This window comes from Plecotus auritus, assembly GCF_963455305.1.
Source record: "Plecotus auritus genome assembly, chromosome: 9".
Taxonomy (NCBI): Eukaryota; Metazoa; Chordata; class Mammalia; order Chiroptera; family Vespertilionidae; genus Plecotus; species Plecotus auritus.
In genome coordinates, this window is record NC_137783.1 from 8,519,732 (window position 1) to 8,535,802 (window position 16,071).

At 55.8% G+C, this 16,071-nt stretch overlaps 1 protein-coding gene across 4 annotated transcripts in view; it reads left to right on the top strand.

The window, feature by feature from the left end:
- HSPA12A (heat shock protein family A (Hsp70) member 12A) overlaps positions 1-16,071 on the top strand; it is a 113,579-nt gene that overhangs the window by 60,313 nt on the left and 37,195 nt on the right. Inside the window, exon 1 of one of the 4 annotated variants that reach the window (XM_080641021.1) lies at positions 1,002-1,193. The exons of 2 other annotated variants lie outside the window; for them this stretch is intronic. In XM_080641021.1, the coding sequence (XP_080497147.1) occupies positions 1,151-1,193 (43 nt within the window). In that variant the 5' untranslated portion in view covers positions 1,002-1,150. Of the gene's footprint in view, positions 1-1,001; positions 1,194-2,144; positions 2,227-16,071 lie in introns of those variants that run through there. One more of the 4 variants, XM_080641022.1, reaches the window with a different exon arrangement.

The window sequence follows — 16,071 nt, forward strand, 5'->3', positions numbered from 1 at the left end:
GCCACTCACATGCTGTGTGTGTTCTGGGGATCATCACTTATCTCCCTCAAACCTCAGCTTCCTTATCTGCAAAATGGGGACCGTTAGTCCCCACCTCTTAGTTATGCAGAGAGAGAGAAGGCTCTTAGGCACTTAGCGTGGTGCCAGGCACACCGGAAGGGCCGAGTAACGAAGCTTATTAGGTTCTCACCACTGCACTGATTGCCTCTTCAGTTGCGCAGCTGACACTGGTGCTGGTGGCGCGTGTGTGGCGGAGCCATAGGACAGGGAGGATGGATCATTGATCGCCGAAGCACTGCATTATTCATGTCGTTATTCTCAGACTTTTGACGAGGGCCCGGGTGGGAGCCCATATATGGAAGGCTGGAGGCAACCGCTGCTGCTAGCGCCTCAGGGCTCCCGAGTTGCCATGGAGTCCCGGAGCAGGCTGGGAGGCGCACACCCTCTGGGCGTCCCGCGCGGCCTGACAGCTGGCCGCACCGTGTCCCCCCCGCCCCCACCCCCCCGTGTTCCGCTTATGCGCGGGCCCTTGACCGTTCCTTTGGGACCCTTGTGTGGGATGGAGTGGGGGTGTGTGTGTGTGTCGGGGGGGGGGGGGATAAACTGGTAGCGCCTGGAGCAGGCTTCCAGGAGAGTGGGGTGTGCGTGCGGTGCCTGCTGCAGGGCTTCAGTCCCCTGCGATTCCATAGAGCGGATGCGTGGCGGGGGCGAGGGGGGCAGAAATCGAGCCCCGCTCTTCCCGGAGCCGAGCGCCCTGCATGCGCCAGCATCCGGCTCGCGAGCCAGGGAGCCCCGGCCACGCCACCAGCCCCGCCACGGCCGCTCCGCGGTGAGCCCGGGAGAGGAGGGGCCGGGCTTCGGTGGGACAGGTTAGGGCGGCCCAGCGGACTCGGGGCCAGGCCCAGCGATGCGCCTCACCCCGCGCCTTCCTTTCCCAGCCTTTCCGAGCCCGCGGGCGTGGGGGGCGGGGCGCGGGGCGGGCCCGGGCGGGGCGCGGGGCGGAGCCGGGCTGCTGCGGCGGCCGCGTCAGAGCGGCGCTCCTGCAGCCGGAGGCTCAGACCCGGCCGGAGCGCTGCCCAGGACGCGGCCAGGGACCCCAATCCGCACGGCGCTGCTCCGAAGGCTCCCCTCGGGGCCGGGCTGCGCGAGCATGGCGGACAAGGAGGCTGTGGGAAGCGACGCAGGGCCCCGAGGTGAGTGCGGGTCCTGCGGCGGTGGCGGGGCACGCCGCGAGGGATGAGGCACGCTCAGCCCGGGGCCCTGCGGCTCCCTCGCTGGCCCCGGGAAAGTGGGAGCCCCCGCCCCATCCTGCGCAATTGGTGGGGCCGGGGTCAGCGCCACGGCGGGGCTGGGGGTGCAGGGGCCGGAGGTGGCCCATTGGTCACGTGCTCTGCTCCCGGCCGGGGTGCGGACACTGCGGCGGGGACCACAGCCCCCGCCCGGACGCCCTGGCGGTCCTCGCCGAGGGGTGGCGCCTACTGCGGGGCCCGGTGCAAGTCGGGGTGAGAACCGCCCACCTTGTTCATCCCCAGCGCGCTGTGCGGGACGGCTCCCTCACTTATCCGGCAAAGGGCTGGCCGCGGGCTGGTCTCGCATCCCCAGCGACTCAGCGAGGGTGGGGGGAGCCAGTGGGAAGTCACAGGTTTGGACCTGTCCCCTCCCTCACCATGCCTAGATCGGTCCGGCGAGCCCGGGGTGGGACTGCAGCTCCGATCCAAACTGCATCCCACGCTCCTCCACGCCCAAACCCAGATATTCACTGGGTTGAAGAGGGGTGCAGCTGCGGGGCTCCCCAGCTCCCTCTTCGCCCCGGCGGGGGTGGGGAGGAAGGCAGTTCCCGGGGCACAGGACAGACACTCGGATTTTGCAGTTGTTCCAGGACCGCTTTCTTTGGGGAGCGTGGTGAAGGCTCAGATGGGGTGGGGGAAGGGTGAGGAGCGAGAGAGGACCTGGGAGCCGGGGAAGCGGAGGAGCAGCTCTTGGAGCGGGGCTGTAAATCATGGCTTCGCCAGCCGAGTGGACGGGCTGGCCAGGACTGTGGGTCTCCAGTGGGGAAAGTTGGGCGCATGGAGGCACCGTGCGTCCCCGACCTGCCGGACCGACCGTGGCAGGAGCAGCAGCTGGAGCGGAGAGTGACCCGGAGGCTTCCCCAGGAGCAACAGTACCAGCAGCTCATCGAGAAGGACAGTAAAATGCCCGGAGGAAAGAGAAATTCATCCAGGAAAGGTGCGCCTGGCTCTGCAGGGACCCCAGAGCTGGGGAAACTGAGTCAGGTGCAGCACAGCTACCGTGGGCCGCCACCGCTGTCTTGCTGTCTGTGGTCTAGGTCCCCGCCCTTGGCTGGCTCCAAAGGCACCGGCCCCCTCCCCAGCCCATTGTTCTTGAGGATCTGGGTGGTGCCTGCCCACACGCACTGCAGTGGTGGGGGAGGGTGCGAGGGAGGGGTGGGGAGATCCTGACTTGGCTCCCTCATGGGAGGAACCTTGGGGAGCCCAGGCCAAGAGGCCAAGCAGTGCTTTAACACACATCCCCAATCTGACACCCCCCCACCCCACCCTGCCCTAGCTAGCAAACGCGGGCAGTGGGCTGGAGGCTGTCTTTGTCTGAACATCAGCAACTGAATTGATTAATCCCCCCCCCTTTACTTTGGAAAAAAAAAATTAGAATGATAGGGAGAGGAGTCGGAATTGCCGAAAATTGCCAAAGCTTGAGTTAGTGAAGCAGTTTCTTGCCTCTCACGCTGGGATAAATAGTGAGTGGCTGTATCAAATGCAAGGTTGGCCACAGGACTTGTCAGGTCAGAAGAGTGAGCAGGGATGTGCACCCTCAGACACCCTTCTGTTTTGTAAAATGGAATTCAGCACCCCTGCTCCACACACACACACACACACACACACACTGGGGCACTCGCCATCCAAGATGAGGATGCATGCTGGGTGTGCTGGGCCACCCGCCACCACTTGCCTGTGTCTGTTCTAGAACATTTCTTCACTCCCAGGGATCTGCAGTTCAAGGCGGCCTGTGAGAATTCCTGGTACAGGGACTTGGGACACAGAACAAGCTCTCCCTGGCAACTCACTGCTTCTCTTTGGGCTCCCATCCCTCCATCTATGAAGTGGGAGGTAGTAATCGTATCCCATAGGAGCAGAGCCTGCTCCCCCACTCCCTAACACATCTGCTTCTAAGGTTTCCTCATTGCATGTTCTGTGCTGGACAAATGAACATGCAATCTTTTATTTTTTAAAGCCTCACAAAAATCCTGTTACCAGCATTCTCCTTTTACTGGATAGGAAATCTAAACGTGGGTTGAATGACCTATCGAAGGTCATGTGTCTAGGAAGTATTGATTCAGAACCAGGCCTCCTGAATCCAGGGCTCTGGCCCTTCATCTCCACCCTGTATAACCCCATGACTGTGGCCAGGATTGCCATGCTATTAGGGACTTAAAAATGGCTGTTCTAGCTGGTTTGGCTCAGTGGATAGAGCGTCAGCCTGTGGATTCAAGGGTCCTGGGTTTGATTCCGGTCAAGGGCACATGCCCGGGTTTCGTGCTCTGTCCCCAGTGGGAGGGCGGTGTGTGCGGGAGATAGCCGATCAGTGATTCTCTCTCATCATTGATGTTTCTCTCTCCCTCTCCCTTCCTCTCTGAAGTCAATGAAAAAAAAAATATATTTTTAAAAGGCTGTTCTTCCCAGATTATTTCAAGGATGCTCTTGGTGCAAAAGGATGAGGGCCACAGGTGTCAAACTGACTTGGGACCTGTGAGCAGTGGGAGCCCCGAGTGCTGGGTTGTGGCAGAAAGATGGGCCATAAAATTCCCCCCAACAAATCAAGTGTTTGGGGCGGGGTGTGGGGGGGAGATGCCACCAAACAAGAACAGCAGGATATTGGTAGTTGTTGAAGCTGGGTGACCTTCATAAAGCAGTTCATCACTGTTGCATTTGTTTTGTATATGCTTGTAAATTTCCTTAATAGAAGGTTTAGTTAATTAACAAAATCCAAAGGGCCACCTTTTCATCTCTGGAGCTTTGAACAGCAAAGGCTGAGATGACCTTCAGCCCTGACCGCACCAGGGCCTGGGTTGGTTGACACATAGAGCCCTAGAAGGATGAGATGAACTGGGGTGGGGATGGAGAGCAAGGGGTGGGTCAGGTTGGGCTAGCTCCTAAGGTGATGTGGTCAGGGTACCGCTGGGCAGTGGAAACCTAGTAATTTGCTCCAGGTGGGAAAGGTGAGGAACAGCAGGCAGGGGTTTTTGCCTGGGTTGGAGGTGCCTCTGCAAGCATTACTTTGGGCCTGGAAGCTGGGATTCTTACCATCGGGCAGTTAATCATAATAAAAATAAGCATTTTGAACACTGATGTTGATTGAGGACTTAATTTATGCTAAAATATGTAAGTTTTGAATGACTCATTTATCCCTAGCCACATTTGTTAACGAATGAACGACTCTATGAGGGAGGCCCTGTTACCCCACTTCACCAAGAGGAAAGCTGCCAAACCAGGGTGGCAACCTGGAGCTGGGCCGAATGAGGGTGAGGAGGTGGCCCAGCCTCTCCTGGCACAGGCCTGGCAAGTCATAGGCCCCCAGAGAATTCTATTGAATGTCTGAATGAATGAGTACTTGACTAACAGAGAGAATGTGGCTGCCCGACTTCCCTGAGGTCACCAAACTACACGCGGAAGTGGATGGGTGCTGGACGTGGCTCCCAAGCTGGCCAAGAAGAAGTCAAAATGATGCTCATCCCTGGTTAGGGCTCTGGCCATGGGACCCACTTCCATGTCCACCTGCCTCTGCAGCTGTGACCCCTGCCACTGTGGTGCCCTTTGGTCCTCATGCAGTTCCCCCTGCCAGGAACATCCTCCCTTTCTCTAGCAAACTCCTACCCACCCTTCAAAACTCGGTTCAGGTATCACTTCTCAGGAAGCCTTCTTGGACCCATCCATCTGAGTGAGAGCCTGCGTGTGTGGTTCCAAAGCCTCTGCTACTGACTGACTATCGTTGGTAACCTCAACTCGTGTCCATTGAGTGTACGATGTTTCCGTTTTATGTGCATAAATCCCATTGACTCCTCCAACAAATCTATGAGGTTGGTGCCATCACCCCATTTTGCTGATGAGGTAGTTGAGGCCTTTGAGAAATTTGGAAACGTGCCAAGCCAAAGAATCAAATCACCCAGCGAATGGATGCTTGAGTTAGCATGTGAATTAATCTTGGAGCCTAAAAACTTTTGCTCTTTCTCTCAATGCCTTTTCTCCCAACAAGGTCAGGAACTGTGTCTTTATGGCCATACTCTTAGTAACGGCACATAGTAGGTGCTCAGTATTGACTGTGTGTTGACGGAATATCATTCAGCAAGCCATGAGGGAGCACAGCAGTGGGGAATGGCATCCACATCCTGCGTGGATGCTCAGAAGTGGGAGGAAGCAGGTGGGGGGTGTGGGTGGGGCTCAGTCAATGCCAGAAGAGATTCGGCTTTGATTCCAACAAGGCTTTGAGTGATGACTCAATCTTGTGGGGGCGAAATCTCTCTCATAGCATAAGTAGGCCTCTTTGGTAAGGGAGAAAGCTTCTTTATTATCTCTGTGCATAATTTGAATGGCAGGGAGGAACCAGGGTCTTAATGAATGAACAACATGTGGCAGGGAGCTAGTGCCTCCCACCTGCAGGCGCGTGGGGTCTGGGCATTGCCAGGAGAGCAGGGTGAGCCACAGAGCCAACCAAGAACTGCTAGACTTATCATCATGGGACTCTGGGCAAGTTGCTTAGGCCCCCCCCACACCTCAGTTTCCTCCTCTGTAAGGTGGGGATAATCAGAGTGGATTTGATTTACTACCATACCCCTGCTAAGTGCGGAGTATGCTTTCCGGCTCATTTGCTGTTATCTGCTCTCATTATGTACCTTTACGAATTCCGTGGACGTAGGTAGGGCAGTTATCAGCAGCTGCGTTCGTCCAGGGGAGAAGGGCTGGCCCGAGATCCCACAGCTAAGAAGGACTAGAGCTCAATCTGAGCCTCAGGCCACATGGTTTCTTGTCCTGCGGGCCCAGAACTTCGGAGGAGAGCTGGGTGTCTCAGGTTGTTGGCCCCATTTGACTCCCAGTTGGTCCTTTGCCAAGGGTCTGAGCTCCCACTGGGTTTCCTGACTGGGCACCAGTGGGGTTCAAGGTCTCTTTGCATCCCTGGACTCTATCCAGGGCCTTTGGCCTGTTGCCCTCAGATGACTCCCAGTCCACCATCGACAGGCTCCGCCCGCTGTGCTGAGACCCCAGATCTGGAGCTTTGCAGGTGCTGCTCTGACCTCTGCCAGGACCACCCTTCCTCTTCCAGCCTTGACCATGACCTGGCAGCTGTGAGGGCAGGTGGGGCTGATGGCTGCTCCACAGCCATCCTTCTGGGGAGCCCTGAATGCCGATGTGTTTAACCTCTGGGTATAACATTGCGGTGCCTCCGTTTCCTCTGCTGTAAACAAGGATGGTTAGTAGTCCTGCCCTGTTGGGGGCAGGTGAGAATTAAGTGTGAGAATATCTGTCAAGAGCTAAGCATGAGCCTACATAGAGGGTGCTCGGTTAGTGGCTGTAGTTACTGTTGGTTTGATTTGGGAGCTGTAGGGTTAGACGTGGGACCTGGAGGCAGACTCCCTGGGCTCCACTCTGGGCTGTGGCGTTTACTTGCTCTGTGGCCCTGGCAAGTTACCTCTTAAAGGCTCAGTTTTCTCATCTGTTGCATATGGATTTTAATAATCTTCTTCGTATGTTTTTTGTGAGGATTAAATGAGTTTAGACAAGAAATTCACTTAGAACAGGGTGGGCCACAAAGTAGATACTGAATCGATGTTAGCTGTTGTTGTTGTTGAAGTTACATTCTTGCAGGCCCAGAACTTTGGGCCAGTGTATGAGTTTCTTATTGCCATCATAAACATTACCGCAAACTCAGTGGCATAAAACAACACAAACTTATTATCCTATAGTCTGGAGGTTGGAAGTAAGACCATAATGGATCTAACTGAGCTAAATTCAAGGTGTTGGCAGAGTTGTGTTTCTTCTGGAAGCTCACATTTTCCAGCTTCCAGAGGTCACCTCTTGGCCTTAACTTCCATCTTCAAAGCACATCACTCCAACCGCTGCTTCCGTTGTCACTTCTCTCTGACTCTGCCCCTCTGACCTCCCTCTTGTAAGGGCTCTTGTGTAAAGACCTCTTCCAAAGCCCTTCTCAATAATCAGAATTATTTCCCCATCTCGAGATCCTTAATTTAATCATACCTGCAAAATCCCTTTTGTCACGTAAGATAACATACGGATAGGTGCCAGGGATTCGGGCATGTGCATATTTGGGGGACCATTTTCATCTTATCACAGCCAGAAGACTGGGGGTCTTGCCTAGATTTAGGAGTGTTAGTTAGAGAGCCTTTGGTCTTCCCCAAGAACAGTGTGAATCTGCAAACTGTTCCTCCTCCATGTTTTGTGTATATCAGTTGGGTTCCTCTTGACACCATCCCTGGGACATTTGGGTTGTTGGTCGGCCCTTGACTTTTATTCGATCTTTGTAGTGTCCTTAGAGACACTGCCACTTCCAGGGTGACTTAGCCCCTTCTCAGAGACCTATGGAATCATGGAAGCCTGAGCAAAAGGGTTATTGGCTCCCAAGTGGGGATTACGGTGACATTTGTAAAGAATTAGTGAAATGTCTGCACAATGTCACATTACATTTGCTATGGAACCAGCCATCCCAAAATGTAATGGCTTAAAGAGTAGCGATTGTGTCTGCTCGTGATTCTGTGAGCAGGTGTCTGCTGGGTCGTTCTTCTGCTGGTCTTGCCTCAGGTCACTCATGTGACCACAGCCTCTGATGGCGGGGCTGGACTGCAGAGTCCAGACAGCCTTCCTCGGGGCTCTGGGTTTTGGTGCTGGCTGTGGACTGGGTTTCTCTCTCCAGGCGGGCCTTCATCCTCCAGGAGGCTAGCTCAGGCTTCTGCTTGCCCTGGTCTCAGAGCAGCAAGAGGAGGAGAGGGGAGGCCGAGAGGCCTCTTGAGACCTTCCTGAGAGTCCGTATAATATGGTGTCCACTGCATTCTTGTGGATACAGGGCAGTTATGTTGGGCCACTGGCAAGTTTTCCCAGGTGTTTCTGCTGTGATAGGTCAGGACACGCTTTCTCAAGACGAAAGAACAATAGGTGAGGAACTGAGAAAAAAGCAGAAGAGCTCTAGGTGCACCTTCCCCTTTAAGCTGTTTGGGGGAGCGAGAGGGCAGGAGCTGAAGGCATTGCTCTTGTGACGGAACAGCAGGTGCAGGTGACAGCCTGGGCGGGGCTTGTCATTCTGGTCAGAATGGTCTCTGAAAGAAGTGAGGGCCCCTGGGGCCTTCATCTCAGAAGAGGAACATCAGCCAATGGTGTACTCACTGTGGCTTTGGGTCCAGGCCCGGGCAGGCTCTCTGCACCGGGATATTACTAGAGCCACTGCTGTTTTTGGACATGCCCACGTGACAAGATTCATAGCTGTTGAGTGATACGCACCAACACTATTTCCCCCGTGAACACTAGTGATTTTGCAGAATATGAAGAGTTTTAGGAAAATAGACCTCGTTATAGCAGAAATGCTTGTGTTTCTATTTGCTGTAAGATACGTGCCCATTTAAAAATATTTGTGCTGCTGCCCTGGCCACGTGGCTCAGTTGCTTGAGCACCGTCCCATGCATCAAGAGGTCACCGGTTCCATTCCCGTCAGGACACATGCCCTGGTTGCAGCTCCATCTCCAGTAGGAGGCTTGCAAGAGGCGGCCAGTTGATGTTTCTCTTGGTCATTGATGTTTCATCTCTCTCCCTCCCCCTTCCTCTCCCTCTAAAAAAAATCAGTAAAAACATATTTTTAAAAAGTGTTTGTGCTTTTGGGGGCCTTGGTCACTTACCGTCACCTCATTGTCTGAGCACATTAACTGAACTATTGAGGCTGTTTTACTTCCCAGATGCTGAGCATGTTTTTGGGGTAGTTTTGCCCACTACCTCCCCATCTTGCTGTCAGAAGCAGATGCTCCAGGAAGGTAGTGAGTTCTGTAGGAGGGAGCCCCTGTTCCGTTGGCTCCCCACGCCCTCCAAATCTCACAGGGAAGTGGGTTTTGCTAGTGTCCTTCGTTTCCCATAAACTGGCCAAAGAAGTGATCTCCTTTGCTGCCTTCTGTTTTTCTAAGTCAGACCTGTGGGCTGGTGGTTTCCCTGTGACTGGGAGCAGTGGTTTCTGGACCCAGACTCCTGGCTCCTGTTTGGGACCCAGACGTTGGGGCTCAAGCCTGCTGACTCACAGGCCTCAGGCTGGCCTCTCGCTGTCCCCCACATTTCCATGGGCTAAAGGCTAAATTCCTCTGGCCACTTCCTTCCTTTCTCGTCCTTTCCTCGTTGTCCTTGAGGGGCTTTTTCTGCCGGTTGGGATAGGAAACTGTTTACAGCACAAACACCAGGAGTCCTGTTCCCAGGGCAGAGATGAAAGCAGAGCTGGTAGGTCGCACCTACAGCCAAGCGGGACCCGTGTTGTCAAAGGCCTGGGCTGGGCCTACCTCTCATTTTACAGATGGGCAAACTGCGGTCAGGGAAGGAAAGCGATTGCCCCTGAAAGCTTGGCAAAGCCAGGATAAGAATCTAGGTCAGGAGACTCCCTCTCCTGCTTCCCAGCTGAACCTGGAGATGGCCTCTCCGCACTGCAAACCCTGACCCTGACCCTGACCCTGACCCTGACCCACTCAAGCCCCTTTGAATCAGTCCGAGGTGGCACATGGATCTAAACGCTTTGCCATTAATAAATTCGTGACTTGTCCCTCCCTGCAGGAGTCACATTTGAAAAGAGTGTTTGAAGAGTAATGCTGCACCAGAGGAGTGAGGAGCCGGAGCCAATGGCTGTGAACAAGACCCTTCCTGGGAGGGCCCAGGCACAGCCTCTGCTCCGCGCTCGCATATTCCTTCCGTTGACATTGGCGGTGGCCCGTCTCTGTGGCCTGGCTCCTGCCAGGTGCTTGTTTGAAAAGACTGTGAAGTGGCTTTTTTGGTTGTAGGTAACTGAACCTTTTCTAGCTAAAGAAAGCCAAAAGGAGATTTTAGGGTGAGGGTCCTGGGGGGGCCTCTGGAACTTGGGCCTGGGAGCCTGGAGTTCTCTCTGCACCCCTCCCCACCCCCATCTCTTATTCCTGCCGGCGAGGCCACTTAAAAAGAGGGGGACTGGAGCTCCCCAGCCAGCAGCTCAGGTGAGCATCAGACAAGTGAGAGAGGCTGTCTTGGACCATCCAGCCCCAGTCGAGCCTTCACATGACTGTAGCGGCGCGCGTTGACCCTAGGTGAGAAAAGCCCCAATTGCGGAGTGCTGTGCAAACAGCTGGTTGTTATGTTAAGCCACTAAATCTTGGAGTGAAATTTTTTCCCCTTCATAGCTGTAGATAACTGATACAGTCCTATTTTCCTTTCTTGAATGAATTGAATATAATAGGTGATAGACTTAATTAAAATGTTTTCATGTCTGGCAAAATCAAAACGTGACCACACTGTCAGGCCCACAGCCTGCGGGGGATTTCACTGCTTGGTGAATTGAGGCACCGAGGAACCACAAACTAGTAGAGATGTGAGGGGAACTGCTGTGCAGATTTGGGACTTTATCAGCCCTGAGCACTTAGTGCGACTTCTTCTGACTTCGGTGATCAGAGTGAGAAATGGGGGGAGCTGGGGCGGGAAGGTGGAGGCCTTTGGTGTTCTGTGAGCCAATCTGATGAAGAAACAGAATCCTAGAAAGTGGCAGTGGCCTTAGGAGCACACGGTGGCTCCGTGGCAGCATAGGGTCCTGGTCTCCCAGAGCAAGCTAAGGCCCTGCTGGTCTGCTTGGGATACTGGATGGGGGAGGCTGAGAACAGGCACATTGGGGTGCAGCACCCAACCTGGGCCTGGTGATTTCAGGGCACCCCTGGAGGGCACTTGGGAAGCAGGAGTTGTCTGCCCCTGGACGCCAAGGTTCTGGGGGACAGTGGTGAGCAGAGGTGCCAAAGACCCAGCGAAGACCTGATTCTGCTGGGGTTTGCCGGGTCCTGCCAGACCTGTCTTGGAAGAGACTTCTGGGTGTGCACGCGCGCACACTCGTGCACAGATAAGTATGCTTGTGCATGCACATGTGTGGCAAGAGGGAGCGGAAGTAACAGAGATGGAAGAGAGGGAGGGAGACAGGGAGAGACTGAGAGATGTTAAAACTTCTGGTAGGTCTTTTCTGGGGGTTCAAGCATGAACCCACAGGACTGGGCTGGTTAATAACACTGGAGTCTGCCCCCGAGTTGTGCTCCTTGGCCCCTCCCTGAACATTCGCCAGTGAGACCCACAGTGCCGCGTGCTGGGGGCCAGGCCTGAGCTGCTCAGGAAGGAAGACGGCAGCAGGATGGGATTTATCAAGGCGCCATAGGAATGTCAGAATGCACTTTGCCCTAGTTATTTTTTGTATCTCAACCTTGTGTGTTGAATGAAAAACAGACTTTCTCAGCAGGTTGTATTACGAAACGGCATGTATTCCTGTGCAGAGGTCAGACAGAACACAGATGTGCAGCTGGGGGCCTGGGAAGACTGCCCCTCAAAAATCTTAGTGGGTGGTGAGGTGGCAGAGGGCGCGGCCACTTCTTAATGAAATATTAGCCATGAGGCCAAAATAAGCTGCAAACCACAAACACAGAAGCCAAAACTACAGTGAGCGTGGCAGAGGGGTGGCCCAGCTCATCCTGTGACTCATGAGGACTAGTCGGGGATTCCCGTGTCCCCAGACAGCAGCCCCTCACCTCCTCACGCCAGCAAAGCCCCCCACCCCCCGCCCCCACCTCTCCCCGCCCGGCTCACAGCTGGGTTCTCCCGCAGAGAGAACGTAAATTGGTTTCCATCTGTGACTATGCTTAAAACTCAAGGTGACCCTCCCTGCCCACCTCCCCCCGAACCATTCGGGCCAGAGCCCATCGGGGGCCATATGGTCAGCACACTGCCGGCTCCAGGCATGTTCCCAAATTAGGCAACTGAACACCAGGACTCTAAGCACCGTCAGTGACTAAAGGGGTCATCCCAGACTGTGGAAAGGCTGGAGCCCAGCGATGCAGCCAGGTCCTGGGATCCCGGGGTGGCCTGGGGCCCCCGCAGAGCCGTCCCTGTCCCCGTCCCCGCCCCGTCCCCGCCTGCAGGGAGCCAGGGTTTCTGCTTCAGCACCGCAGGTAGCCCACCGCACACGGGACATTTGGGAACATTTGGGGGGTTGAGTATTGAAGCCAGAAGCAACACCCAAAAAGCATAGCTCCTCTCTTGGGCCTGCAGGAGGCGGGGCCAAGGCATTTTGGGAGCCCCTTCCGGGCGGGTCCCTGAGCTGCGCTCTGTCTGGAGGCAGCGTGATGTGGTGGGACGAGCTCGAGTCCTGGAGTCGCAGCTCCATCGTGTACTGCGAGGCCTCGGGCAGCCCTGGAAACTCCCTGAGCTTCTACTAAAGCCCTCGGGGTCACTGGGGAGGCTTAAGGGGCAGAGAAGTGCCCGCATGGTGTGGAAGCCACGTGGTCACCGGGGGCTGATGGAGGCTGGGGTCCTGGTGCAGGAATCAGGAGCAGGCAGCGGCCTCGGGCGGGCGGGACCAGCACTGTGGCCAGGCAGCAGGGCACCCCGTGAGGCCGCAGGAGGTGACGGGCGAGAGCCATGCTCCCACTGCTCACCCCGCCCAGCCCAGCCCTCTCCTCGGTCCTCACGCTGTCTGGGCAGATGCTGGGCAAAAACAATGATAACTTGGGTTCTCATGACCGAAGCATTCCACGTTCTTCATGGAAAATAGAATCTGAAGGAAGAAAGGAGGAAACAGCCAGGACCCCCCACCCAGAGGCAGCGCCTGGCAACCTCAGGGCGCAGCCTTCCAGACTTGCCCGGCGTAAGGAGACAAAGTCAATACCCACGGGGCCGGGGGACCAACTTCCTTCAGAGACGAGGACACAGAGGCTCGAGAAGTTATGGTTTACGGGGAAAGAGTGGGTGTTGGACATGGTGGTTTCTGGGCCTGAGTGTTTCTTCAGAGCCCCTGTCCTGGGTCATTTCTGTAACACTTCCTCCGTACTTGCCCAGCCATAGAAAGCCACACCAAGACCCCTTGATTCCCGGACACCAAACAGCCAGGGAGCAGGCTGGCAGGGCTCCGGATGCAGGGATCTGGCAAGCGGGGCTGGGGCTGGTTGGAGGGCAGCCATGAGGGTCAGCTCGTCCCATGGGAAGGACAGAGGGCCTCTTGTCCCTGCAGACGGGTGCACGAGACAGGCTTAGGGGATGGCAGATGGCCTTCCAGATGGCAGAGAACAGCCCAGCTGGTACAGCCGGTTGTTTGGGGGCAGTAATGATGTGGGGTGCAGTGGTGAGGGGCTAATGGAGGTGTCTGACTGGTTGAAGATACGATATGAAGGGCAGTAGAGAATCACAGTAGGCGCTTGTGGCTGGAAGGAACCTGATGAAAGTGCTGGTTGTGATGTGATCCAGGGGGGCTGCCTGGAGGCGGAGTGTAAGGCCCTCTGGGGAGCTCTCCATACTGCCCTGCCTTGGCTCATGCTGTTCCTCTGCCTGCTCTTCCCTCCAATCTTGTTTGCTCAGCAGACTGACTTGCCCTTCAAGATGCCAGTCAAGCACCCCTGCCCTGGGGGGCCTCCCCCACCCTACCCTCCCTGTGGCACTTACCATGGGTCTCATAGAGGGTGCAGAATAGGATTTTAGTGTTCTTAATTACAGTACTTAAACTGGCACCGCATGCTCTGTTTTGGCCTGAGAACTCATGGTTGGATTCTCATGAATTAAATGCACATGTGTGTTCACTAGACAAGACTAACGGCAGCCCGATGGGGAAGGGCCAAGGAGGGCACGGCCAGACCCACGGGGGTTGGGGAGTGGGGGCTGTTTCCCATGGCCTGGTCCTTCCAGCTGAAGAGCTTGCTGGGTGATGCCGAAGTATTGCCCTGCTTCCCTCTGCATGCTTAGCTTCCTAGGGGCCTTCTAACCCAGAATGTCCCCAGAGTTGTGGGTGTGCTTTCAGGACCCTCCTAGGTCTGGGGGGAGAGAGAAGGTGGGGCGGGGGGGGGGGAGGGGAGAACAGGCCCGTGCAGGCTCCCTGCCACCAGCTCCCTCCTCCCAGCCAGGCATTCCTGTGGACACCTCCCAGAGGTCCCCTCCGGAGGGGAGGTGGCCACCCTGCACTCTTGACATTCCAGGCTCCGGAGGGGGGTGCCTGCGGGAGTCAGCGGCTCACCCTGTGGCTGGAGCGCTCTGCTCTGCAGAGGGGTGGCCACTGATTAACGGAGCTCCAGCTGCAGCTCTTAAAGAGGACAGTGACGCCAGAGAAACGGCCCTGCATGGCCGGCTTCAGGAAGCAGGCGGGCCTGCACCCTGGCGGGGGGGGGGGGGGGGGTTGGGCAGCGGTGGGGAAGAGCCACGGGCAGACCACCTGGGCTCTCGGATGCCCCAGACACCTTTCCTAAGTCCAAGCTCGGGCAGTCGGCCATCTACGGGTGGCGAGGGTGCAGTGTCGCATGCCCCGGACCTCGGTTCTTACCTACCCTGGCCCTGCGGGGGCTGGAGCAGGGGTCCTGGAGCCAAGTGCACCGAAGCCCACTCGTGGGCACTACCCACGCAAGCACCTGTGTGTGTGGCACCCATGATGAGTCTGAATATGCTGGGGCCATCTGTGTGGCCTCCCCATGATCCCTACACATAGAATGTGTATTATTCCCTGGAATTCATACAGTGTATTAAGTGGGAGGCCCCGCTGGCCTCATCACGCTGCTTGGCCTTAGATGGGTCAGGGGACACCCTGGGGACCTTGTGGGTCCCCCAGCTTGGCGTTTCCGCCCCTGCTCTTTGGAGTAGCCTGAGGAAGTAAATCGCATTTCCCAGAAAGTCCATTTCTATTTCTTGGGAAAAGACTTTGAGCAGATTTGGTCCTCAGGGGAATCGCTCACTGGTTTTCTTTCTCTGTTTTTCTCTCTTTACCGTTCTGGAAGTAGATACTCTATTTTAGCTCCTTTTAAGGGTGGTTACTCTTTAAATTTTGCCAGACATGCTTAGCAAAGTCTAAAGTTAATATTTTAACCCAGCTTACTACTGCTTTCTTGGTAAGAATGTCAGTCCACCATTGAAGGTTTTGTATAAAAAAGGAAAGAATGTGGGATTTTAAACTTAGGAAATCTTCAAGACTCCCGGAAAGGGCTTTCCATATGCCCATCAGGTGAGGGATGTTCTGCGTACAGGTGCCAGGGCCACCTGTGCTGCGGGCATTTGGTTCCCAGGGGTGACCAGCACCCTGGGCAGCCCTCCTCCAGGCTGCAGTGGGTGGTCCATGCTTGGCCTCCCCTTTTGAGTGTCTTGTAGCATTTGCCTTCTCTTTTCTTTCATCTGGAAGCAGCCATTTCTCAGGCAGGTTCCTGCCGCGGGCCCCTGGCTCAGCTGCAGCTCACAGGCCAAGAGTTACACAGAAGAATGTTTTCATGCTGGTGTGGCTTGCCCTCCTGACAGAATGAGGCCGTGACGGCACCGACGGCAGGTTATGGAGCAGGTCATTGGGCATCTCCTCGCATTTATTCTGGTTATTGGGCAGCTGCTTATCTGTGGGGGAAGCACCGACAAGTCCTCTGTCCGCAGCTCTCCGTCGGGATGGGGCTTGGCATCCAGCTCCGGCCAGCTGGCAGCCTCAGAGCATCTAGGGGAAAAGCGAAAACACAGCCGGTGGCTGGGCGCCGTCCCTGCTCTTGTGTTGAGAATGTGCCTGCGTTCTTGTGTTGTCAGAGAGCAGGGTGTCTGGGGAGAGGCCAGTGCCAGCGGTTGCCACTGGCGCGGTCAGACTCTGGGGTTGACAGGGCCTGGAAACCTGCTGCAAAGTCTGCCGGGAGGAGAGGTTAGCCCTGCCAGAGGGAGGCCCACGGGAGGGTGGGGGAGCGAAGTCCATGGGTGGGAGTGTCCTGGGCGGGGGGAGGGAACGGTTTTCCTTACAAGGTGGTTTTCTGCAGCCCTTCGATATTTTTTAATCAAGATATAATTCACATATAAAACTCACCACTTTAAA